Here is a 27,317-nt window from a genome sequence, read left to right on the forward strand (position 1 = left end):
ATCAGAGCTGTATGGCAGGGATGAGGACCCTGTGGTTCTCTAGATCAGTGTTTTTCAACCACTGTTCCGCGAGATGTTGCCTGGTGTGCCGTGGGAAAAATTGTGTTTATTTGATTCCTATTCAAGAGAATTACTTTATATATAGTCAATATAGGCACAGAGTTAAATTTTTTAACATTTTCTAATGGTGGTGTGCCTCGTGATTTTTTTCATAAAACAAGTGTGCCCTTGCCCAAAAAAGGTTGAAAAACACTGCTCTAGATGACAATGGACTCCCATCAACCCCAGCCAACATGGTCAGTGTTCGGTGATTATGGGAGCTGTGCTCCAAAAATATTCAGAGTGTCACTAGTTCTCTATCCCTGCTATTCAGGTAAGGCTGAAAAATGGTGGCATTGTTTAATATTCAGAATACCAATTTTAAAATTCTGCAGTTTACAATGTGTGTTGCAAATAGCATGTGATCAGACTGCTTGGTTATATTAGAAGGACTCTGAGCTGTTGAGCACGCAGAGCAGGCTAGGACAGAGATATCCCAGCTCTTATTTCAGTGAAGTTCCCTTGCTTTAAGCAAAGAAAATCTTTGCAATGGTAGCTGGAGCATAGCATGCATACAGATCTTACCACAATAGATTGAAATGTATTTGCTTGCAAGTTCTGCACAAGAGCTGCTTGAGGAGGTGTTGCCTTGCTGAAATTAACAACAGAACTTTGAAGAATGTGGTCAAAACCACAATCCAACACATTCCTCTCAGCTCTTCGTAAACTTAAGCATGGAGGAGTTTTGCTATTACAAAGCTTGGAACAAATACAACTTTGCTCTTTGTTACAGTGCAGAGTGTTTATTGTGGCTCCAACAGCAAGTTGTTGCTTCCCCCCCTTCAGGTGAATTTAATCACCATGCGTAATGGTTCAGTGCATACAAGGTACTAGCTCACCAGGCATTATCATTGTTCTGACATGTGCATACCAGACCTATGAAATCTCTTGCTAACATTTTCCACCATCAGGAGAAATAGTATTTCCATTTTGGGGCATAATTAATGAGAACAGGTACAGAAGCCAACTTGATGGGACTATTTGCTCAAGTCTCCTTCATATAGAAACTTGGTACTTGGTAGCATCATATTGAAAACTAAGAGAAGAGAGGGTGTAGTTCACAGGTAGATTAGTTCATTCTGTGCAGAAAGTCTGAGGATCTGTCATTGGCAACATCATTCTCCAAGTAGAGCTGAGAAGGACAGGGAACCCTGCTGCCTGCCAATGTTGACAGTATAGAGTGTTGTTTTTGTTAAAATTAGTATACTGAACTTCATCCACAGTTTGAGGAAATGATGCTCTATGTTGCAAGTCCTGTTCAGCCAGCTTTTAATGGAATTGGATGTTCCCATTAAATTAAAACATTTTGCACAGAGCTATTCAGTATCCATTTAATTTTGTGTTTCAGTAAGCATCTTAATAGAAATATAAACACAAACTTGCTAAAATGCATGCAGTTATTCTGGTTACTTACAGCTATTTGTCATCTTCTTGCTCCCCCCTCAGCATCGCCTACCAAGTGCTGACAATCATCGACTATTTGAAAAGCTCTTGTTTGTGGTATACTTGTCTCTGCTGTTAATGGTTTAAAGGAGCACCTAGTGGCATACAGTGTATTTAGAGAAGCTAACTCAAGACACTGCTTCTTTATTAGTTGAATTCTGCACCAAGGCAAGCTGGTATAAACTTCAAAAATTACCTAGATGGAGGGTACTAATTTTCCACAATTCTGTTTTATCTTAGTTATAAGCGTCATTTTTGCATCGTATTAATTCGTGGAACTAGTACATCAAATGTTGCCTTTTGACATTTTTTTTAAATGGCATTGACGTGGATGAGAGATGTAGTTCCCCTCGAATGACGATTTCCAATCAGACATCCTTGGCAGTTGCCTCAGTGATGTAACCAGCAACTAAAAACCATTAATGCCAGCCCTGGTGATTGGGAAATGACTCTTTAGATGGATATAGGGAGAAAGAGATTAGTATGCATGTTGCTACAGACCCACACATGAGTAATTTCAAAGTAAACTGGTTGTGTTTGAGCATGAGGAACATAAAATCTCTTGCCAGCATTAGCAAACAGTACGGCACACCCTGCCAATCAGGTGCACCTTGGGAAAACATGGCCATCAAGAGATCTGAAGCGATTTAAGACAAGCAGCGTTGCCATGGGGCAGCAAGTGGAAAAACATGTCTCTAGCCCGTGACTGTGGGGCAAGGGGGTACCACCCAGGGTGCAATTACCTGGGCCTGGCACCCACTGTTCTTTGTTCTTCATCCTTTTGTCTAATGCTGGCGGGGCTCATGACCGAATACCTTAGATGCTTCTCATCGAAGAGATGAGCAAACTAGGTGTAACCCTCAAGCCCAGATGAAAAGCTGACATCTGTTATTACATTCTCTCATCCTTGGCTCTCACCAAATGAAGAATTCCTTTCAACACATAGGTGTGCATGTATGTTCGATCATCCCTTGAAATTATCACTTGAAATTGGAACTGTGGAATTCTGCCACTAGTATGTGGATTAAAGCATGTACCTGATGGTCACAATTATTTCCGTGGAAGCTTGAGAACCAACTTCTCTATTGGTTCATATTAGGAGCAAACAAACATGGCCTGCCCTCCTTTCTTCACAATGTTATTTAGCTCTCTATGTGCAGTTAAGATGCATTTTAAAATTGTACCCAATAATTGTTTAGTGGTTTGTCTCCCTGGGAGGGGTGATTTTCAGTCTGTGACTGTGACGTAATCCTCATCCTATCTAATGTCAAGCTTGTTGGTTTGGTGTCTGTTTGGTTTGGCAGCAAAATGGGATCACTCTGGGAAGGTCATGGTTTCCCCACATACTACCTAGGTATGCATGATTTTGGGGGAAGATTTTCTTTAACACTCCCCCCCTCATAGAATCACAGAGTTTTATTGTTGGAAGAGACCCCCAAGGGTCTTCCAGTCTAGCCCCCTGTGATGCAGGAATCACACATTGCTTATCTGCTCTTTGCATGAAAAAGATCTCAGGCTCAGTCCCCAGTAGCATGTCCAAGTGGGGCTGGGGAGATCCTCTACCTGAAATCCTGGGCAGCCTCTGCTGCCAGTCAGTGTAGACAGTACTGGACTAGATGGACCAGTGGTTTAACTTAGTACAAAGCAGCTTGTGATGGTCCTGTATGAGAAAACCTGGAGTTATTTGTTCTTTTCTTTTAAAAAAACACTAAAAAACAACAACACTTTCCTTTTGTATAGAAATAAGTTCATTGCTAATGTTCAGGCCAATGCAACTTCTTCCCCATCTGTACAGTTTGCATCACTGGCAGCATTTCACTCTCCATCACTTATCAGTCAGGTCTCACTCGTCACTGTGGATCCACTTGGCATCGCCAATCCTGAGTGTGCTGCTCCTCTCCAGCTCTGCCACCACACTGCCCTTGAAGGTCAGTTCTGCCACCAGGAAAAAGAACTTCCACACATTCTCATCTGTGAGTGAGGAGACAGCCCAGTATTCAGCCTCCATTTCTTTTGTCACTTTGAGGGTTTCCCTCATGATGAAGCTGCACTTCACTGGAGAGCTAAGATCCTTCTTGAGAATGACGTTGAAAGGGTTGTTCTCCTTCAGGGCATCAACCAGTGACTGCCTGGTATGGCCCAGCGAGGCCATGTCGCTCAAGTCGAAGATGATGATTATAGGTTGAGTCCCATGATAGTAGGTGGAGGCGATGCATTTGAAGCACTCCTGGCCAGCTGTGTCCCACAGCTGCAGGCACCTCAAAACACTCCATCTGTAAGTCCACCCCAATGGTGACTTTGTAGTTATTGTCAATAGTGTCTCTGCAAACTGATTGATCAAACAGTTCTTCCCCACAGTGGTCGCCAACCACAATCATCTTGGAAACTTTAAACCCCATGGTCCCTGTCCATTGGGCCTGGAACATCCCAACCACTTTGGGGCAGAAGGAAGTCCTGGAATGAAGGGCAGCCCCTTTGGTGAAGCACTGTGGCAGTTCAGCAATGATGTGGTTCCTTCTGATGGGGGCAAGGATGTTCCTCATTGGGACGTGAGGTTTGACTGCAGAGCTCTCCAGTATTCTCCCCTGGACTGAACTTTGTGCCTTCTGGATGCAAAGCAGCTGCTCTGCCAGAGCTACTCTCCTTCCCAAAATATCAAAGCTTGTTTTTCAAATCCTCCATCAGACAGGGAGGGAGCAGAGATTCCAGCAGGCCTCAACACCTCTCCTGGACAGGGGCAAGAGGAGGAGGGTGGGGTGCCTTTTTTTCAGAGGGTAGAGGGCAATTGAAATTTCCTCCCCCCCCCCCCCGGAAAGGGAGACATGGATCCAGAATCATTGTAGGCATTGGTATCCCCCATTGTGATGCAAGAGTTAAACCAAATGGTTCAAACTGCCGTAATGCAAAAGGAAGTGAGTATTTATGGAAACTCCAGATTTAGATAAACATTTACATAATGGCCACCTTTTAAAATTCCTTCTGTCACTGTTCATATTTCTTTAGAAGTCAGTTCAATTCATGAATAATACTTGTAAGGCTGAAGTACGTAGTTAAACTCTTGACTCTTCTCTATAGTCAACACTTTCATCAGTTTGGTGTGGTATGCCTTGTTGCCTTACTGTGTAATACTGTAACTGTTTTTATGCTACCTCTAGAAAGTATTTCCCTCCTCCCAGCCTGTCAAAGAAGCATATGACATTGGAGGTAGTTTGAGGTCTGGGACTGAAGTGATGGAATAAGTGAGGAATGCCCTATTGCCTATGGAAACGGGGCTGGATTCCTAGCTTCAGCTTGACTGGTCCATCATTTCCCAGTAACTATAACAAAGAGCCATGTGAATGTTGAGAGTAGTCAAAACACACAGCTGCCCTTAGAGAGAGGAAAGAGCTTAGATCATGCTCGGCGTTTAAATGTTTTGGAATTGATACCTTATTTAAAAATAATCCCAGTAGCCTGTGACGTGGCTGCTAGTGGCATTTTTGCAGTCTGTAAATTCTGGCAGGCAAAATTTGCTCCAGCGCTGAATGTCCTGCCTTGATTGCAGCTGGACATTGTGGGAACTGAGGTTTGAGCCAATAAAATTTTGAACCTAGGAAGAGCAGCTGTCTGCAGCATAAGTGTGAGAACTGCTGTCCTTTGGGCTGCCTTCCCAGACACCTTGCAGTCTCACCCGCTGGAAGTGGGCCTACCAATAGAAGGACAGGTTCCTATGTTCTTACTGCCAGAGGGATGCTAATGAAGCAGTCAGGCATTTTCCTCTGCTTTGTTGGAAGGGTGACGTGTGTGTGTGTGTGTGTGTGATCAAGAATGGCTGCCTCAGCATCTCCTTAGGCTACTTCACAGCAGTCCCACTTATATGCTGGGCCTCTCAGGTTGCTTCAGAGCTTGAGCATACTTAAGGACAGCTGAAACATGCTGCAGCAGCATCTTAAAGCTCTCTTGGCAATGAATGAGGCCTTATAGGAATGGCTAAAGAACATAGCAGTCAGCTGCAAGCATTTTCCCCATCACTACCTCTATATTGCTTGTGATGCTTCTAGCAGCAACAGTGGTAGATTGTTTCAGAATCCTTTTTAACAATATTTGTTTGTGAATAGGATCTGTATGTCATGACTCTAGCTTTGCCTATTTTAACATATTAATCTGAAAGGAGCAAGGCTGGTGGGTTGGTTTAATTTGTGTTCTTGTGTCAGACTCAAGACTGCAGGAGTTGGTTTACACCAGGGAGATGAGACACTTTTTTAAATGTGTTCACACAGGGCTGGTATGAAATTAATCAGTGTCATGGGAGAAATAGTCAAAGCCAAGAACAAAAAGGGATTTTGGTTATGACTTCCATTGGGGAAACCTTACATGCCATTAGTGAAATGCAGCGTCTGGCTCTTCTTCAGAGAGAGTCATTGGCAGATAAAAATTGCCTATCTGGCTGAACTAGCCTTGTAACTGAAAGCAGGGGGGTGGGGGTGGATTGTTCTTTAAATGTATACATTCACATAGCATGCATATGACTTGACTCCATCACTATATGCCAGGGTCGCAGAACCTTTTTCAGCCCATTCTCTCCTGGAAAACCTTTTGGGGGCCACATGAGAGGGGCTGGCAAAGGCAAAATATTTCTTCACCCTTACATTTCCCTCTTTATCCTCCATTCAGGCAAGCCAGAGGCATTATCAGAGTTTAAGGGCAGCTTGGGAGGGTGCAGCTTGGGCGGGTGTGGGGCCTTGGGACCAGACAAAGAGGCCTGGAGGGTTGCATCCAGCCCCTGGGCCTGAGGTTCCTCATCTGTGCTCTGTGCCACCAGGAAAGCATGCTGTTAAGTCAGTTAAACTGGGATTGGATCCTTCCACCTCATAAAGCAAATTAACTAGGTTTAAACAAAGATAATGAAACTTATTACAGCTCCGCTTGTGTGATTGTGGTTAGCAAACACCCTGCAGACAATGACAGGACAGGGATTTGTCATAACTTTATGACACTTGTTTAGAATGACGCAAGTACTGGGGAAGGAACCACCTAACATTTTGCTTTTGCTTTTTATTTTTTTAAAAAAATACCAGTTTGTCTGTCTCTTGCTCTGCCTTGTAGTTCAAGAAGTTGAAATCAATGAAGATAAGCCTTTGAGAGCAGCAACTGATACTATCAGTTTAAGTACTGGATGTACAACATCCTACCTGGCATGTAAAATTGTAATGATCTCATCAATATTCCTTGTGTAAATGATTTGGAAAAATTACTCAACTATTTATCTTTAAATCTCTTGTCTAGAATGGCAACTTTCTTTCTTTTTTTACCTCCCAAGTATATTTACTGCAGGTCAGAAGATGGAGGCAGATTTGGAAAAGCATCATTGCTTCTTGTATATAAATACCCTGGTAACCAGTAACTTGTGTGCAAGCAGGGTCACTAGAGTTGAAGTCTAAAAACACATGTGTTAAAAACAAACCCCAGGACCAATATTTTAAATGGCTGGTGTTGAAAAGCAAGGTTAGAAATATATTTCTGCTCAATTGTGCAGTTGCTTATTAGGGAGACTTCACCTCATGCCAGTAGATCTGCCCTGCAGACATAAAAGTGAAGATGGCCATTGTGGGTTGCACATAATGCTTGTGGTTCACAAGAGTTCCTCCTCCTGCTTCAGGAAAACGACACATTCAGGTGCAGTTTGTCAAGGATTAGGGCGGAAAATGACAGCATAACAGCTGCCTTTGTTGTCCCCTTCTGAAATGATCCCTTTGGCATGTGGCTGTGTTCTAAATGCAGCCCTTAAGGGTGTGTGTGTGTTACGACTTGTAAAATGGTGGTTCTGCACAGAAGCTGCTTTTGGAAATAGTTCAGTGGGATGTGGTTGAATGGTAAACACAAGCGTCACTAGATTGTTTTGGAAATGGGAATGCTGGCAAATCATTGTATGAATCTGTCAGCAAATGGCACAGGAACAGTTCTCAAACTTTTGTAGTTTTGATGAAGTGTTGTGGGTAGATCTTGTGTTTTCTGTTCTTCCACCAACGTAACCTTGTTAATGTTAGCCAATTGGATAAGTAAACAAGTGTAATTTCATACTGTGCTTTTAATTAGACTGTTGGGAGTATTTTAATCATCCTTGCGTTGATGCTTTTTTCCAGACGTCTAATGGCAGTCGTCAATCATAGTTTTGTAACCAAGCTTTCAAGTTCTCCAGCAGTTCTGCTAAGGGATTTGTGGAGCGAAAGGTCTCTACAAACATGACCTGATGCATTCCTGAGGCTTACTTAAGGGAAGCTTTCTGCAGAATGTTTTATCTGATGGAGTCAGCAGTAGCTCCTGGTGCCTTGGGCTGCCACTGTGCTTGAAGGAGGAGTCAGGCTTTGGCTTCACCTATGAAATTGTAGTTGTTAAAAGAGTGTCCTTTATTATGAGATATGATCATTTGGAGGTTAACATGTTCTTACTGAACCAAAGGATTCCTGGCAAGTTTTTCCAATAAGTGAGGTTCAGTACTGTATTTTAATTCTGGGGTAGGGCATGCATTCGCCTTAACCTAGGCCTGCCTTCTCCAACTTTGTGCCCTCCAGATGTTTGGATCACAACTCCCATCAGTCCCAGCATCTTATGGCCATGCTGACTAGGGCTTATGGAAGGGTTTATGGAAGTTGTGGACCAAAACATTTAAAGGGCCTCAAATTGGAGAAGGCTGGCTTTAGGCAGTATGTAACCAGCAAGGAAAACTGGATCCCATACAGGACTATCCAAGGCCAGGACAACTGCTTGTCAGATCTTCCTATTTGAAATTGGGTTCAGAGCTCGTAAGGCTCCCTCTAACTTGGGCTGTGCTTTTTTAGAGTGCCATTGTCACATACTTCTCTCTTATCTCTAATTCACAACTCTTCTTTTTTTCAGATGGGAGGAGGAACTGGCAAAGCGAATGAATCTGGAATCAATGGTAGAGACTCTCCAAGAGGTAGGTTTCGGAGAGCACCTAAATGTGTATGTTTCTTCAAAGGTGGATAGGGGGCATTTCTTATTTTTATTGCTACCCAGCTGGCTTCATGAACTGCCTGTGGCCTGGGGTTAGGGACTGCCTGGGATTAATGACCAGGTGTGTGTATCACTTCATTTGTAAAAAATCAGACACTAAATGGGATACTAGTTCACAGCTGCTCTTCTGTAAATTGTACTACAGGATAATAAAGAACTCTGATTTTATTTTTTTATAAAGAGGACTTCGATTCCTGGTAGCCAGTGGCACTTCAGCAATAGAAGAACAACTTCATTTTTCTAAAGGACATAGGCCCCAAATATCTGAAAGACTGTCTCCATCTCTACTAGCCTTCTCAGGTGTTAAGAACTGTAGGGTGTGACAGGGGTTCTTGATAATTCCTTCCACCATCCTCAGTGGTAGCCTTTCTCTGTGGTTGCCCCTAAATTGTAGAACTCCTTCCCCACAGAGGTGCATCTAAGCATCTTAATTGTACAGCTTTTGTCATATGCTGAAGATGCATATCGTAATCCAAGTATTTGATCGTTAAGACATTTTGTTTTGTAAGACCCACCTCTTTCACTGAATTTATATTTTCCTGTTGCATTTTGAACAGTTTTATAATTGTAATAATTTGATTTGTTTTTCTGATTGTATTTTCAATTGTTTTAACTCACTCTAGGGTGTTATGGTGAAGGATGCATTGGAAATCTGATAAATCAATAAAGCTGGCAGTCCAGAGGTGTGGGTTGCATAATGGCATAGCTTTTCATTAGCAGCTAAGATAGTCACAGCTACTTATGGGAATCTAATTCACATTGTTGACCTTCCAACATCCAGAAATAATGTTTATTACAGTATTTGAGGCATCTGGGATAGCACTTTGGGGACCCAGAGGACCACATGCTGTTTTCCACTCCTTGGCTTACCTGGGAGTTAGTGAGGCTGATCCACATGATAGGAGCAAACTGAAATTAGCTGCCGGATTTGTATTGGATTATTTCTTTAGAGCTTTGTGTCTGAAGCTTGTGCCCTTCCTTCTGCACCAAAATTCTTTGTACCATTTGTCCTCTAGGAGGCACAAGAAGCTGAAGCCCTCCAAGAAGAGTTAAATGAGAAGATTGGGAGACTGAAAGCTGAACTTGTTGTCTTCAAGGGTCTGATGAGTGATGTAAGTACCCTGGCAGGCTGAGTTGCACCAGGTTTAAAGGGGGGGGAGTCATCTTCATAGCTTCATTAATGAAAAAGTTATGATTTCAATAAGTGCTGCTTGCAGTTAGTATTATGGCTGCCTTGTATGATCTAATGCATCAGACCAATTCCCTTGTCCTCTCCCTGCTTCCTGTCTGGTCTGTGTAGATGCATTTAACTTGCTGCTTATCACACAACCCTGAGTGTTCCCCGATGGCTTCACACCAGCTAGCAGTGCTGGGTACTTCCCCCCACCCCTCCAGTGCTGCAACCTCTGAAAAGAATGCTCTTTAAAGGGTTTAGGCTTTCCCATTAAGTGCAGGTTTGAAGAAGCACCATGCAGGTGCCATCAGTTAGAAAAATGCTAAAAATACTCCTTTCAGTTTCATATAACCAAAATGATTTCAGAAACTCCACTTCAGATCTACTTTGCTGGGTCACTTAGTTTCAAGCCTGCCATTTGAGGATATTGAGTAAACTGTGTGCATATTTAGAACTGTGGATGCCATTTTAGGGAGTCGTTTCAGGGAGCAGCTTCCTGCTTTGGAAACTTGAATTGTCAAAAGTGTGGCCTGACAATCAGAACAGGTAGAAAGCATGAGAAACCTCATTTATGTGACAACTATTTAGCTGATGTAGGGAACTGAGTGCGCAAAGATTCTAGTTCACATGAAGAAAAGCCACTCCTGATTTTCCACACTTTTTGCTTTAAGGCCTCACATTTATCTCCTGGCTCAACAGCAGAGCTACCCCAGCGCTCCTCTTCTCTCTCTCTCTCTCCACCCCCCTCTGTAGTATTGTTTTCAGTTGGGAACTTCAAACATTGCTCTGGGACATATCAGAAGCACATTGCCCTGGCTCCTTATAAAAACTGGGGTGGGGGTGGGGAGAGAACCTGTTGGTGCATATTGTGGTTCTGAAAGTCAGACTCCAAAGAAAATGTCAATGGACACAAGTATTTGCACTCTCCTTTTTATGAGGGAAATCCATTCTTTCGGCCAAGTGTGGATGTGTCATTGCTCCACAAAGTGGCTCTAGGGCAGCAGAACTGTAAAAAGGTTGGCAGGATCTCAGTTGAGTTTACATACCGTGCAACTTTCATGATGTAAACATGCCGGGTATAATTCTTTTATCTTTGTAATTTATAGGTGGTGCAGTTATGGACTGTTAAAACTTAATAGTTTTAAATAAATACTCTTAGTATGTGCAGAGAGCTGCAACCCAGTCAGAGCACAGTCTAACTAAGGGTGAGGGAATACAGAAAAATGTACACCGCGTGTAGACAGCAGAAGCTGCAGAATTTTGTGGAGAGTAGAGCAAGGTTTTGTTTTTTTTATAAGAAATGATTGCTTAAGAGACATTTCCATAATGGAAAGGTATGAGGTGTAAAACATTGTCCTTACCAGTATTGCATGTGGAATAAATATTTGGCTTTGTTCAGATTTGGATTTTTTTTTAAGGAACTAGATGCTTTTCTCTAGGGAGACTGGGTGTGTGTGGATTTTTAAGGGTTAAGTAGTGCAAAAAACCCCAAAGCACAGTTACAGAATATTTGGGAAATGCTCCTCCATTTATAGCCACTGAATTTCTTACATTTCTGTGCTGCTCTTCCTCCTAAAGGAGCTCAGAACTACAAATAATAAGCAGCAAAACAATATATATACACAAACAAACCTAGGAAGTGAAAATCTGCTGAACAAGACTAGAAAATTTGGGAGGTCCCTATTCTTCTAGAATTAGATATTTTGGTTTGTAGATTTTTTTAAATGCTCATTACTTTCTGGAGGCATATATCATGTGCCAGGTTTCCTCTTGTAAGATGTTGGAATTCAATTATATCATTGTCCTGTAAGAGAAACTATTTTTAGTGTGAAGTAGCTAGGTGAATTTTCTGACATGAAGTACTGTCTTTCAACATAAAACAGAACCTGCATCCCACACATCATGTGGGGGACATCTGGAATAGGCTTTTCCATGTACATACCATAAAATAAATAGCATTGCCAATGTAAAACTTTGGGTTGAGTTTGCTTAAACTGTAACCTTCCTTGAACATTTGCCTTTGTTAGAAATCAGTGTTCAACTTGCAGTGACTTTGACTACCTACCCCAAATGCTGCTGTCCCTTGGATGTTTAGTATGCCTGGAAACCAGGCAGCATTTAATATGGAGGCTGGCGTGATCTGCATTGATGGAGATACTGTAGGTCATCTCCTCCTTATCTTCTGAACTGTATTAATGGAAGATAATCCACTGCTGTCCTTCCTGCAGCCTATGACAGACCTGGACACAAAGATCCAAGAAAAAGCCATGAAGGTGGACATGGACATCTGCCGACGAATCGATATCACAGCCAAACTGTGTGATGTAGCGCAGCAGCGCAACTCTGAAGACGTTTCCAAGATATTCCAGGTGATTAGGCTCTGTCCTGTCCTGTGGAGAACATGGCTGTGCTAGAGAGAGATGGAGCTGTGTTTTGGATTTGGAGTTGCTGTTCAGGATTCCCACTATAAATCATGGGGCCAGCTGACAAGCCACTGTAGAGAACATCCCAGTTTCATGTGCTCTGTTCCCATGTTGGGAATAATCTAAATTGAAGCAGGGAGTTGTGTTCTTGCATCTACAAAGGTCTGCACAGGTGTCACCAGGCCTTGGGTCTCACACAGCAACATTAGGACTTCAAATCTCTTTAGAAGTCTTCAGATAAATTTTAAGAGTAAGCTTGTGTGTCTGCTGGTCCTCTTGAGACACCACAAAAAATGCATTACGGTGTCCCACTTGGTTTTTATGTTCCTTATAAAATAAAAATCAGATTTTTTTTCTGACCCTGGGAGAACTTTAGGAGAAAACAAACAGTTAGCTGTCATGAAGGAGAACATTGCAAGTGTGTAGGCAGCTGTGAAAACCTCCATCCGAAAGTAGGTTTTGGTGCAGTCCAGGGAGTAGGAGACAGGCCATCACCACATGGCACCCTGCCCCTCCTCTTAGTATTCCTGACCCTGACCCTGCTATCCATTATTAAATCCCAAGGAGCACACTGTCCCATACAACCTTAAACCAATAAAACAAAATTCATAAAACCACCCCAGAGTCGTACTAATGTATCAGTTCACTTGTATATGCTTACTGATTATAACTCTGTTTGATAGCTGTGATCAACTTTTGTTTATGGTGGATGGATATTTGAAATGAAATTTCTTTGTGTTTCCAAACTCCTTCCTCCAGTTTCATTCTGTTTTCCTGTCAAAACTGGTGCCTGACTAGCTCTGCTTCTAGGTGGGAAATGGTGCAGGACTCGGGGTTCTTCTTCCTAGCTGTATGACACAGCCTAGTCCTCCCCTTGTCACTGTTAGCTGAGGCCAGGCAGGGGACCGCCAAGGGGTGCCTGTTGCTCTCCAGCTTGTCACCTTGAGCATCTCCAACCGCTTGTGCGTCATCCTTCTAGCCTTCGCATGGCCGACTGTAGCCCAAATGGCTGTGCCACTGAGGCATGGCCCGTCTGAAGTGCTAGCAGCTTGCTTTTTTGCCGTGTGCTGTCTCAATCTGCTTCCCTGTGCTGTGTGTTCTGCCACCTGTAACACTTGTGATTTAATGAATCTGTGTCAGCTGTCACTTGCTCACTCAAACCATTGGAAGTGGGGTGGGGGTGGCTGATGGCTCACAATGTTTTTCCCCACCTCATACCTCTTCTTCTTTATCTCTGCCCCTTCTTGGTGCAGCAGCTCACCTGAACCTTCTAGTCACTGCCCTTCTCTCCAATTCAGGTGGCTTCCAAGAAGAAAGAGCGGAAACTCGTGTTGGATGATGATCTCTCTGAGCAGGATCCAGACAATGCCCGATTTTCGGACGATGAAGTCAGTTCTCTGAACATCACGGATGAAATGAAGAGGATGTTTAATCAGCTGTGAGTATTTCAGAGGCTGGGGAATGTCTTGGCATCCTTTTGGCTGTGGCCCTTGGAAGGGGGGAGATGACACCAAAATATGGCTTTGGGGTAGTTTCTGTTCTTCACTGAGGCAAGTAGGATTTTGTAGGCTTTAATCATGCAAATCAGAGAACTCACATAGATCTGCTTGTTTTGCATAATTCTGTTTCTGCTGGAAGAACATAAGAGTAACCTTGCTAGAGCAGACCAAGTGCATCCTGCTTCTCTTGTTTGCTAGCCAGGTGCCTTTGGGAAAATCCACAAGCAATATTCAAAGCCAGGAATCCTTGGCCAATTTGTCCTCCAGGAACTGGTAACTAGAGGGCCACTGCTTCCAGAACCTGGAGGTTCCAGATAGCTGTTCTAGCTAATATCCCCCATGAATATGTCTAATCTTTTAAAATACAGATGGGGAACAAAGTGCTTCCCAGATGTTAGACTCCAGCTCCCATCAGCCCCAGCCATCATAGAAAGATGGGAGTTGTAGTTCAACCACATCTGGAGGGCATCAGGTTCCCTAGCTCTGTTCTAAATACAGCTAAGATAGAGTCTTCATATCACAGGCAGGGTAACAAGGAGTGCAAGGCACTCAAGCCTGTCCCCTGGAAATAATAGCTTTTCACTCCCTGCCACCTTGAGATTCCGATGGTAATTGCCTACACACTTCCAGTTGTATGCTTTGCAGTCAACATGGCCAGAAACAATTTGGTTTTCAGAAAGAAAATGAAAAGGGTGGGGATCTATATGCAGAATTTCAGATACCTGAAAATACCTTTCTCTCCAGAATAATAATACACACACAGAGCCCTCCCCAGTTAAGCTCTACTCTTGTCCTCTCCCATTCAGCAGGACTGAGGGGTCTAGTTTCTCTGATGAGCAAGACTTGCTGACAAGAGGGCCTGCAGCCTTTTGCTGCAAGTGCAACCCTAACGCAGGGGCATCACAACACACACTTTTGGACAGCCTACATTGCAGTGCATGCCCTGTTGTCTCTGCAACCCTTCTTATCCAGTGGGCAGGAAGCTTGCTGCAAATGAGCTAGGCAGGATTGGCTAGGTTACTGGAATCCATCATGACTTCACCCAGCAGTCCTCTTCTTAAATGCCAATAAAAGATAAGAGTCTTCGTCACTCAGAAATTATGTCCCCAAGTGAAACTCTTGCTTAGTAATCATAATGCTGGTCTTTATGACTGTTTTTATAGAGCCAATGCTTTTAAACACTTTGCCTCTTTCAAGAAGCAGAACTTCCAGGCCATTGTGCATACGCACTCTCCCTCAGAAGGATCTGCAGCTAGCAGCTCTCATTCATGCCATGCGCCTTATGTAGGAGCCCCACCCCTGTGGCATATTTTTGGGACGTGGGATTTGTTCCAGCTCTTACTTTGAATGGCAGGTGCCAACATCACCTTTTGCTGCACACCTTTACTCATTTTAAAATGCTACATGCTTGGACTACGGCAGTGATGGAGTACAACACTGTGGACAAGGTTGACAGTTCTGGCTATACACTTAATAGGCCAGTCCATTGCATTGTTGGAAGTGAAAAGAAATCCCTTCTAAAACCCCTAATGAACGACAACTGCATTAGTGCTGTGTCTTTTTGTAAGAGCGTTCAAATTATTCAGATTATACAAATAGCCATGGTTGCAAAATAAATGCAGCTGAAGGCAAACAGTAGTTTTAAACTGGGAGACTTGGCCAATTTTAGAAGCTGGCATGTGCTCCCACACTGCTTCTTCCAGTCCACTGCCAAGTTTTGAATCCATTTGTCATAAGATGAAGTGTTGACCTCGACTTCCTGCTTTATGTATGCTCTGCTGGGAAGGAAATGAACTCAGGAGACAAAAATGTCTGCCATTGTGGAGCTCAGCAGAGTAACCACAAGATTCCAGGAGGATGGGATCAAGCAGTCCCCTCTCAGGCAATTCTTTAAAAGAAGCTAGTGTAAAATGTTTTCAAAGTTTCATCCTGTTTAGCTGAAAATTCAGGCATCACTGCCTTGTGACCTTGACTAGATGTAACTTCTCAAACTTGATTGTGTTCCTTTGGCTAGCCCAAATTGGTCCCATAAAAGGCATCAGTTTTGATGTGATGTGTTCCCTGGAACTGCCTTAGTAATGTTTACTTGCTTAGTGATCAGAGCTGTTGCGTTACTTCATTTGTACGGCATTTAACTGCTTACAGGTCTGTAGTCCAAAGGTCCTTGCAAAGCACCTGCTTTACCTGCAGAAGTCACTACATTCACTTCCTGGCATCCCCCGGTAGAGCTGGGAAAAGAATCTTGCTTGGTATGGTGTAGAACTGCTGCCACCCATCTATTCAGACAATACTGATCTAAGTGAATCAACAGTCAGACTGTGTATACTTGGCCCCCCCCATGCCTCTTCTTCCACCCCCCCCCCAGTGCCGCTTCTCCGGTCCGCCACAAGGTCTGAGGGACAGTGGACCGGCTAATTTTTTTTTGCCAACCCCTGTTGTACGGCATATGAAACTAAAGCAGCACAGAGCAATGATTATAGGTGGTTAGTGAAACTGCCCATCTTTTCACTGCTTTAAAGCATGACTTTTTAATTACATGTGTATATCTTGAACATTTTGTATCTTTTGTTAGTGATGGGCAGAAATCTTTTTAATTCGGACACTAGAACCTTTGTGTAAAGCTCTGGACTGTTGTTTTGATGTGCAGCACCACCTGGAGGGGAACAGCTGAACTGTCACACTAAGATTAGCTTGGAATTTCAAGTCTGCCTATCCTGCAGCAGAATAAAAGGCAGATGTGGAGCATCTTTTCAGCAGAGGGCGAGATAGCCACATCAAAACCCTATGCCTTTATGTGTGTGTTCATGCTAATACTGTTTCCTAAGCTTGTTTTGAAGACGGATTACAAGGATTTTTAATGAATGAATATCTATATATATTTCCCTGTCAGGCGTGAAACCTTTGATTTTGATGATGACTGTGACAGCTTGACGTGGGAGGAGAATGAGGATACTTTGCTCCTCTGGGAAGACTTCACCAACTGTAATCCATCGATCGAGCTCCAGGGAGAGGTGAGTTTTGGATTTGAGCTCTTCATGGGATGGCTCTCTAGCTTCTTCAGAAGTAAGGCTGTGACTGATTTCTGGAAGGGTTTTAAAAAGTAATGACTTTTTATTATCAAAAACATAAATCCAAATTTGCAAAAGCCTCCATTGTGTTAGAATTTGGTACATCCTCTCTGCTGGAGAATAAAAATGGCCACTTTTGCAAAGATTGGTTTGCTTGCTCCTGTATAATTGACAGGCGATTGTTTTTGATCTGCACTTGAAGTTGTGTTGTTGAGGCTCCTTTGATTGTGCAGGAAAAAACCAACATGGAGTTTAAAGCTTTGTCATGGTGTTGGCTACATTTTTGTTTTCTCCACCCACCTTCAGCTCCCCACCATCTCAACACACATGTATTTCTTATGGTACAACTTAATTGTTCCTTATGGCGTATTTTGTCTAATATTAGCATACATATGTTTTTTATACATTAAATTTTTTGTATCCCACCTTTTTATTAAAGTATCTTAGTGGCACACAATTTTAAAACAATCTATTTTTTAAATTGTTGGCAATATAAAACTGCTGCAGAAGAGAAGAAAATTAAAATGCTAAAGGGGGGAAATAAAATATTCCAAACCCAAGGGTTTCTTAAAGTCACATTGTAGTTTCTCTCTAAAAGGCAGACAGTGAGATGGTTGGAAGGTTTCATGGTCTTTAGAACTGCAGTAAAGCAAAACAAAACATTAGATATACTTTTAAGTAATATCCTGATTAGACGCATTGAAATCAGTATTCATTAAGTTAGTTTTGACAATCCTCCTCCATTGATTTTGGTCGGTCTGCTCTGAGTATGACAATCAGAATTCTCTTTATATCCCACCTTTTTCTCCAAGGAGCTCAAGGGGACATACATGATTCTCCCCCCTCCTCATTTAATCCCCACAGCAACCTTGTGAGATAGCTTAGGCTGAGAGGCAGTGACTGGACCAAGGTGAGACCCAGTGAGATTCATGAGCAAGTGGGAATATGAGCCCTGGTCTTCCAGGTCCTAGTCCAGAGCTTTCCAAACTTTTCATGTTGGTGACACACTTTTTAGATGTGCATCAGTTCGCGACACAGTAATTCAGTTCTGCATCATTTCATGACACAGTAATATAGCTTTACTAGCAAACCAGAGGTTAAGCTAACCCCTTTCCAGCCCTGGCAGGAGCGTGGGGAGCATTCGCCGACACACCTACACATTGCAGCTGACACACTAACATGTCACAACACACAGTTTGGAAAGCTCTGTCCTAGTCTAACACTCTACTGCACCACATAGGCCTATTATATTGTATTTTTATGTTGTGAACCTGCCCTGAGGTCTGCGTATGAGGGGCAGTATACAAATTTAATTAATTAATTAATAATACTCATTACATTGGGCCTACTCAGAGTAGACCCATGGAAATTAATGTAACCCAGGTTTTTCATGGCTACCGAGTTAAATGGGTCTAGCATTGGCTACAACTCCAGAAACTAGTGTGGTTTCCTGATGGGGATTCTTAAGTTTTGTGCTGTGTTTCTGGAATCACATGGCAGTGCTTTTTCATGTGGAGCCTTCTGTTGCCGCATGATCTTTTGCTCTTCTGCAGGCAGTGGCTGTTTGTAAATCAGAGGGTTGCCAGGCACTCAAGGCCTCATTAAATGATAATAGTGGTGTTTGTAAAAAAGAAAACGGGGGGGGGGGGGGAGCAACTCTTAACTTATCTCCCTTCAACTATAGTAACATGGGGCTATGAGATCATATAGGACTCAAGAGCACTGCTTGTGAATTTGAGAATTTTTACTTTTACTATGTTAAATTATGCTTTTATCAACAACTTACAAGTGGCTGACAACTTCTGGAACATAGCATAAATTTCTTAAACTGATAGGCACTTGGTAATTCTGTAGAAATTGATTTTGATTTGTCCCATATTGGAGAAATAAAGCTGAAGTCACTTAAACATTGGGGCAAAGTGAGAAGGGACTTCACAGGAAGCTGGCCAAGCTATGGTATTAAAAATGTAGGCTTGTTGTATATCTGATAATATTTTAACAGGTTTTTTTAAAGCCAACAACAGAGAGATTGAAACACAGGAAACAGCAGCACAGGAAGTTAGTCACAAAGGAAGCAGGCTAGGCACAGTTAACAAAGTCTTACTAGTTTTTAATGAATGGGACTTTGATTTAGCTGACATATATCAGAAACACTGAGCTAAAATGAGAGGACAGGAATGATGGAGTGGCCTAGACATCTTTCTCCAAGGGCATCAAGTCAACTGGTTTGCAAATTCTCTTTTCAGGATGCCTGGTTCAGAAGAGCCTTGAGCTGCTTATTCCATTGGTGCTTGCTGAACTGCGGGTAGAGCAACAGAATCCTGTCCCTGTTGCCCAATAAAGTCTGTAGGGAAAAGATTCTGTGTTTAATGGGTGTGTCTCTTTCTGATGATGCATTTGAGCCTTGAGTGCCTTGACACTGGGAGAGCTCTGACCTTTCATGGTCAAATTCTCAGTGTACCTCCATTCCTTTCTCAGTAACATGATAGAGGGTGGTGATGGTGGGAGGCAGGAAGCTTTGTCTTCTTGGCTAGAAAGCCACTACAGCAGCCACATCTCCTGAGCAATCCATTTTATACTGACTGCCAGGAGCACATGTTAATTTGTTCCTTTCCATTTTGTGAACTGTGGTGGTGTGCACTGCAAAACGGTGAGAGATTACACCAAAGTGCTGCAGTTGCAAAATGTGGCATACGTTTGTGAAGGCGCCTTTCCAGTGAGCTGCAACTGCCAGGGCGATAAAGCAGTTTTAGTGATGGGCTGGAATTAAGTGACAGATTATTTGCATATAGCCATGTGCCTGTGTGTTAGAAGTATAGCTATCAGTGGAGTATTACAGAGTTCAGGCCTAGCATGCTGCAGCTCTAAAGGTTTTAAGAGGCTTAAATCCTTTCTAACTGAAAATTACACAACGAAAGGGTAGATTTGCCTTGTAGATCGAGATCAGGAATAAAAGGCTAATTGACTCAGGGAGCTGAGCACAGAGTGCTGCAACTCCCTCTCTCCAGGCCTCTAGCTCCCCAGACAGAGCCAGAACTGAACCATTCTTCTGCACTTCAGGCTTCTGTCTGTAGAGCTCTGCTAGGCTGAATTCTGTCAAGTGGACACTATCTTATAACTGATGATCTTGAATGTTACCATAATATACTAAATGCATGGAGAAGGTCCTAGGTTCAGTCCGCAGCATCTCCAGGTAGGGCCTGGGAGAGATCCTGGCCTGAAATCTTGGAGAGCCACTGCAAGTCAGTGTAGACAATACTGAGCTGGATAGGATCTACAGTATTGCCTGGCTCTTTGGCTGGTTCTGGATGACAGAATTCGTTGCTCACCTCTTCCTGATTTTCTTTATTTTATAGCAAGAGGAGAACTTGGGCAACTTGATCCATGAAACAGAATCTTTCTTCAAAACGAGGGACAAAGAATACCAAGAAACGATAGGACAGATTGAGGTAAGGAATGAGGAGCCTAAGAATTGTTTGTCAGTGTTGTCTGGTTGTGTTTAATTAAGGGCAGCAAATGATTAAATCTGAGGAGCAGCCACAGGCTGGTCATGGATCAAAATGGTCAGGCTTTGCCTTATTGCTGAGGGGTAACTTTCAAGGAGGTTACCTTCTCCATCTCTTTTTGCTAATGAGGGCTATGTGGTTGAATTGGGCATGAGAAGAGAAACAAGGTGGGCAAAGTTTTCTGGGGTGGGCAGAATGACAGAAGGTAATAGGAAATAAAGGAATATGAATCATAGGCAAATCAGGGAAGAATTGGGTGCAACTTGAGGGCTTGTGCATGTTATTTGTGAAGGGATACTTCTTGGCCATGAATCTTTTGGAATTTAGGTATATCATAAGCTCAGAACATTGTCAAGAAAAATGAGGAGGTAGTTTATTCCCTCCTTTATAAATAGCGATGCTCACTTCTGTTAGCACCCTTTAAGCCAGCTGGTGGTAATATATTGACATTCCATCAAAATGTGCAGGAGGGCAGGGAGGGCACAAGGTGGTTCTCATGTTTTGCTTGACTTGACTTGGCCCTCCTTCTGTGCAGCTTGAGCTTGCCACGGCCAAGAGTGACATGAATCGCCACCTCCACGAGTACATGGAAATGTGCAGCATGAAACGGGGCCTGGATGTGCAAATGGAGACTTGCCGGCGGCTCATTAAAGGCTCTGCTGAAAGGTAACACAGAATCCACACCTGAGAACTTTTATTTGCCCAAGTGGGGTGCTGATGGGGGAGCTTTCGTTCAGAGGTATTGGGAGGGACTCAATAATGTGAAGACTAGCTGTTCTGAGGTGTCTGGTTTCGCTGAAAGTACCAAACACAGCAGGCCCCAAGATGTAACTGTTTACCTTGAAAATCCAGTTTAACAGCAATACTGTTTAAGAGCGACAGATACTTTATGGCACCCAGTGGTCCAGAGCACTAGGGTGCTGTCTGCTCCATTTGTCATTTCACTTTTTGCAATGTCTGCGAAGGGTTTTACATGTCGCTATAAAACTGTTGATGCCTGAAATGCAGCAAACATATTGTCCAAGCCACAACGTATCCTTTGCATTCTGGGGAGCCAGTACTTCCTTACTTTACATCCATGCAAGTTGAACATGCTTTTGCTGCTGTTTAACATGGAAAGACGTCTTATTAAGAGGATGGACCTAACCACACTCTTCCTCTCTCTCCCCTTTTCTTTGTCAGCAGAAATTCCCCGTCTCCCAGTTCGGTAGCCAGCAGCGACTCAGGAAACACGGATGAAATTCAGGATGAGTTTGACAGAGAAGCAGACGTTGAGCCCATGGTCAGCTGATAAATAACCAGAACATTCTGGCGCAAGGAGAGAAGAAAAAGAAAACCCAGAAAAAGAAGAGATTTCACAAATGCAGAGAGATCAGAGACTTCAAAGCCCCTAGCCTTGGGGGTGCCAAGGACTTGATCTAGTATTTTTTCCCACCCCATCCAAGGATTTGGTGCTGTAAAAAAACGTTTATACTGTTCTACAAATGACAGATGTGGAGTTCTGTAAGGAAAAGTATATGTATATGGTATTTTAATTGTGCCTTTGCCCCAAGCTGAGCCACTTTGAGCTCCACTGGAATATCATAGTGCTTTTTATATAAAAATGATGATTCTAAATAAGCTTCTGGTAGCAGAAGAATGAATTGCTGTGGAAGTTTAGCACTGGACGGAAGTGCTGGGCAAATTGGCAGAGCAGGCCCCGTGGCAACTAAGTAGCAAATATCACACCATTGAGCAGCAATGAGGACAAGTGTCTTGCGTGAACAGGATTGAAAGTGTCCTCCCCTCCCAATCTTAGCCCTTTAATGGCACCTGCTCTTGGCTCATGCAGTTAGAAGGGATGTGAATTGTGGCTTGAGAGAATCCTTTCAGAGACCTGCACAATACCTTTTCTGCTGAGGTCCAGAACTCTTATTAGAAGCTTGGTGGCAAGGCAAGAATAGCAAAAGTCTGGTGGGGTGGGAATAACACAGTTTTTTAATTACTATGCAAAAACAAGCAAGCAAAGCGTTCGCCTTATTTGTATGGAATGTTAGGTCACTGCTGGGCTTCTCTTATCTCCTGTTGGGAAGAAAGCTGAGCATTCACTTTGCACACCTTTACTTGTTTGTGGAGCTTGTTTTGGCCAAGAGTGCTTCCTACTGCTCCATCTGCTCCCAGTGATCCTTTGGTTCCAAACTTTCTCCCTTCCCTCCCTCTTTTCTTCACCCTCCCCCTTCATTTGTACTTTAGCCATCAAATGATTTCCTCTCAAAAAGTTACTGTTGAGGAAGGGCTGCATTTTTGTGCTGCTATCTGAAGCTTGGAGCGTGATAGCTTTCCACACCATCCTCAGAAACAGTGTTAACTAAATTATAGGGTGAGTGGCATTACCTTTCCCAAGACCCCTCAGCAAGGGACACAACTTTAGATGTCTTGAAGCATGTCAGGTCCCACACCTGCATTTCAGGTACACTGAAAATAAGTATTACAAGATGTGGATTTTTTAAAAAATATCAAGAGTACAGTATTGTATTGTCTGACACTAAGGTATAACTGTCATGTGCTGTGCTTTTCTTTTCTGAAAAAGCAAGTGAGACTAGCCCCCCACTCCATCCTTTGGTGGCTTAAACACAAGCACCTGACGTTTATTTGCCAGATAGTCACCTGGAGTTGGTGCCATGAATCAGCCTCTTCTTGGTCCAGATCACTTGCTGTTATCCATAACGAAAGAGTCGCAACATGGTATCATTTTATGCTGCCCAGATTTGTGGGCACAATCACCCTTCTGGCAAGCTGCTATGTGTGGTTGGGTGTCAGATATTTATCTCTCCTGCAAAACGCTTCTTAATGACACAAAATGCCTAGGAGAAGATGGCTGATTGGGTCCCCCCCCACCCCCCCGGTCTCTGGAGTGCTTTCTTGTCCCATTGGCTGCTGCTTTGGGTTGCTGAAGGTAATGGCTGGCGCCTAGGCAGATGAACACGTCTGTCCTGTGAAGGAAACACTCCTGGGTGGGGAAGTGTTTTGCTTCAGAAGGGGAGCTTTACTTTATTCCCATCCATGCAAAAAAAGGGAGTGGGAGATGCAATATAAAAGGGACACTTTGTGTTTGTCCTGATTTGATGCTTGAAACTCAAATTTGCTGCTTCTGGTTAGTAGCTTTATGTCCCATTGCTTAGCGACCCTTTAAAAAGCTTGTTTTTGCAACTTTCGGTCAAGCGCTTCATCGCTTTCTCTCCCTGCTTTGGAAAAGGAATCTCATTCCTAAGTGCTTATTCTTTTCACCCCATTTCTATCCAAAGCTGTACCCTTTTCTGACTGAGTTTTGCAGCTTTTTTGTGGGGTGGAGGGGAGACCAGCAGCCCTGTCCTTTCCAAAGGGTTGGGCCTCGGCACTTTCATAAATAGCATCTCAGGGTCCCGAAGCCAGCGTTGAATGTTGGCTCTTTCACTCTGCAGTTTCTCCAAACACCGGGAGACCCGCCTACCCAATCTGGCAGCTCCTGAGTGCAGGTTGTATGCGTACCTGCTAAACTTCAGTTGCCCAGAAATTGTAGGATTTACTATTTCTGAAACGGAGGAATTTGAGCGGTTTTTACTTAAGGCCATCCAACTTCATTGCTGCTAATCTTCTTTGAGGGGAGGGGTGTGTTTTAAACTTTAAGAGCATGTGTTAATGTGTTTGCTTTTAATGGCTGGCATGCTCAAGGTAGAGTGTAGTGAGTAGGCATGGGCAGAGGTAACTGGTTCTTGTATGGTTGTGTAAGTGGGATGGGGATGAGGTTTCACTGGTCAACATGGAGGGCATCAACAAAATGGTTCATTTTGTAATGACTAGCTGGGTACTCAAGTAAGCAATTACTATTGTATGTATGTGTTAGGTAGGTGGGGATTACCTTTGTAAGAATAATGATAGAACAGAATAGTAGTGGTTAAGGTGGTGGCTGGTATCTTTTTTTATCATATGCAACCTGAATTTAAAAATTTCTCTTCACATTTTGAATATGAGGTTTTATTACATCTGAGGGAGCATCAGGGTGAGTTAGCGAATGGATCAGTCCCTTAAGAGTCCAGTTTCCTTTGTATTGCATTTCTTTCAGTCAGTGCTGCTGGCTTTAGTAGACAGTGGCACCTCTAGATTTGCATTCAGTCTTGTCCGTCCGTAGCAACCAGATTTAAAGCTTGTCAGGAAAAAAAATGTGATAAATGCTGGACGTTAATTGTGATGACCTCGTTCCCCCCCCTTCTGTAAAGCTGTAAATACTTTATTTTCTATTCTTGAGGCAGTGTCATATTGACACTTTTTTAAAAAAGAAAATGAATTACAATTGGGTGGGAGTAGGGGTGGGAATCTTATTTTCTTGTGGGTTTTTAAGGGATTTTTTAAGCTGGCTAATTTCCTTTACTTATTAGTGAGAGGATGAAGATCTGTCAAGATTCCTAAGCAAACTGGGTTTGTAAAAAAAGAAAAGGAAAAAAAAGACAAATTCAATAGACAGGCCTTGTGCCTGCTTTATGGATGCATGTTATTGTTGTTTTAGAAAAAATGTCCAAAGAACAATCATGTTGAATTATTCCCAGTGTTTTATTACTACATCTTGGCTCAGGCAGTGAACAAGTACGCAAAGCTGCTTTGAAGATGAATGCCAAGGACAAAAAGGAAAACCACCCCCTAATGAAATTCACTTAGCTTAAATGTGTACTCTTCAAAGTGGATGCTGTATTTTTAAAGGTGTTAAGTTCAGACATCGTAACAATTGTTTGGCAGCATTTGGGGGAAGCCGTGTAACAAACTGCAATAGCTGAAAAACATGCTCACCATCCTTCAGTCAGGACTATCCAAGGTTCTTGCCTCTCACTAGAGGGCAAAACATAGAGCAAACTCCCTGCCCTTTCATTCGCTCCACATGCATTTTCAAGAAACAAACCCTTCTAGATTTCCCTATGTGGGAACTGAAATGGAGGTAAGGATGTGGCATTCAATTTGAAATATTTGTGTGTATCTGTCTACACAAACACACACACAAAGAAATGGGTCAAAATCAGTTTTCTGCATAACGTGGAGAAACGCTCAAATCTCAAGAGGGTTTATCTAATGCTAGTTCTGCATGAAGATAATGGACATAACTGTTGATTTCAATGGGTCTACTCTGAGTAAAACTGATTTGGCTCCAACCCAAAGAATTCCTGTACTCAACACCATTCCTGGCTAGCTCACATACTCAAAATGTATCAGAGGGGGAAGGATGGTTATAGCAAATTAGAATCTGAATGATGTGAACCTGTGGGGGGTGCCTTATCCTCTCACCACTTCATTTTTGAGTTGGCCCAGGTCGATGGTGCTCACAAAAAGAATTCAGAGTTTTAGGAAGGTTATACCTGACTTAGCACTTTGCTACCTATTGCAGCTTGGCTTGGCGGTCAAAAACAGCAAAGTTCAATGTCCCAAAATTTCACAGTAGCAAAAATGTGGCTAGCTGATTTGCCCAGCCAGTACTCTGGATGGAAAATTAATAATGGGAAAGATGTATTCTGCCTTTGTTTCCAACAATATCTCCAACAACAAGCAGATAGTTTCTGGAAGGTGTTTCCACCTGCAAAAATGATTGTGTGGATTTCCCTCCAGAGCCCTAGACATGCTCCTGGTGTATGCAGGAGGCTCTCTGCCTTGTATTGGCTCCTCCATCCCTTCAAACACACCGAGCATAAATTGATGAGAGAGCCATTCTAGCCTTGCAGCATTCATGACATTGGTCAGTGCCAGAGTTTCCATGACAGATTACTTGATTGTTGTGTCTTGGAAGCAGACTAGAAGAGGATGCAGGTTTCAAAACACAGTCATGCTGCTGCAGACTGTTTGCCTGCCTCTATAAAACTTGCTGCTCCAGATGGTCAATAGCACAAACTCAACTTTTCCCTCCTGGTAGGTTTTCAGACCAGTTTTCCAGATAATTCATAGAGGTGAACTTGAAAGCTTCTGTCTGCCAAGCTCTGTGCCTCCATCCTTTGCTGACTCTAACTCTTTGTGAGAAATGTAGAAAAGGAAGGGCCTTGATCCATCTTGGCAGGAGAGCCAAGGCAAAACCACTTTTTTAAGCAGCCTGCTCTAAAAATGGTGTTTCTCAGCATTTGTAGCTGGTTTGGAGATTTCAGCAATCCTTTGTTATATAGCCTCTCCTGTTCTGCAGAAGTGGAGACACAAAAGTTTGGGTTGGTGTTTTTGCTATTTTCAAAGAGCTTATTAGCATTTCACACCCTTCATAGCTCCAACAGGCTTGTAGGCAACCTGTCGTGTATAATTAGTTGCAGATAAAAAGCTGTACCAAAGCCAAGACCTTATTTTTTCCATCTTAGGCCCCTAAATGACTGACATAGGGGATGTGTTGTGAGAAGGCAGGCGGACTACTAAAAACTTCTGTGAGCTGGTAACATTTTTGTGAATGTATCTTGCAGAGCTGCTTTTAGAAATCCACAAACTGCACTTTATTAGGCAAGGTAAGTTCTAAAATGGAGCCCTGTTGATCTTGGCAGGTGGTGTTGTAGGAATTGCATGGTGCAAAATAGCTGCTTGGCTGGCTGTCTTGCAGAAACTTAGGTAAAAGGGCTTTGGTGTTGTCTGTTTGCTGTTGGTTTGCTTGTTTGTTTTTTGTTTGCAACTGATGGCTGGTGTTCCTCCAGCAAAGGGACCACAAGGCTCCTCTGTCCACGGGCAAATTCTGAATTTGCACTGTTGCCTAAAAAAAAAAAATGCAGCAGAGATGTTTGTGAGTAGTAATGTGGGCATAGATTGTTTTGACTTCCGCTATAAGGAACGTATAAGCTATAAGAAATTTATAATGTCCTCCAAATGCTGGTATCCTGTGGTTTTTTAAAATATTTTTTTTAAGGTGGCTCAATTTTGGGGCCAAAAAGGGTAATCTGGATTAACCCCCCCTCCACCACCGCCACCTTTCTCTTTATGACTGAAGTTGCTGAAGTATTTCCTTTCCAACCGCAAAAAACCTGACTACTTAACGAGTGTGGGATGGGGAAAGAAACTGTTTACTGTGTTGTTGTACATATTGTGCTTTATATTCTGTATATTAGCATATTTTAAGGGGGTGGGGATAA

The 27,317-nt window shown here is 42.9% G+C and overlaps 2 protein-coding genes across 3 annotated transcripts in view; one reads left to right on the top strand and one right to left on the bottom strand.

Annotated features, from left to right (window-relative positions):
• The window catches only part of IFFO2 (intermediate filament family orphan 2), a 40,279-nt gene extending 17,570 nt beyond the window's left edge, over window positions 1-22,709 (top strand). The window contains exons 2-9 of one of the 2 annotated variants that reach the window (XM_033159456.1): window positions 8,419-8,479; window positions 9,573-9,668; window positions 11,959-12,099; window positions 13,452-13,591; window positions 16,543-16,663; window positions 20,077-20,169; window positions 20,762-20,892; window positions 21,409-22,709. In XM_033159456.1, coding sequence (XP_033015347.1) covers window positions 8,419-8,479; window positions 9,573-9,668; window positions 11,959-12,099; window positions 13,452-13,591; window positions 16,543-16,663; window positions 20,077-20,169; window positions 20,762-20,892; window positions 21,409-21,517 — 892 coding nt within the window. In that variant the 3' untranslated portion in view covers window positions 21,518-22,709. The remainder of the gene's footprint in view (window positions 1-8,418; window positions 8,480-9,572; window positions 9,669-11,958; window positions 12,100-13,451; window positions 13,592-16,542; window positions 16,664-20,076; window positions 20,170-20,761; window positions 20,893-21,408) is intronic. The other variant, XM_033159457.1, reaches the window with a different exon arrangement.
• LOC117052177 (ras-related protein Rab-34-like) lies at window positions 3,320-4,085 on the bottom strand. Its single transcript, XM_033158952.1, is given in 2 exon segments — window positions 3,320-3,797; window positions 3,799-4,085. Coding segments are annotated over 2 exon segments (699 nt in total). The 3' UTR covers window positions 3,320-3,385.
• Window positions 22,710-27,317: the final 4,608 nt, after the last annotated feature.

The sequence above is a fragment of the Lacerta agilis genome, chromosome 8, assembly GCF_009819535.1.
Source record: "Lacerta agilis isolate rLacAgi1 chromosome 8, rLacAgi1.pri, whole genome shotgun sequence".
Taxonomy (NCBI): Eukaryota; Metazoa; Chordata; class Lepidosauria; order Squamata; family Lacertidae; genus Lacerta; species Lacerta agilis.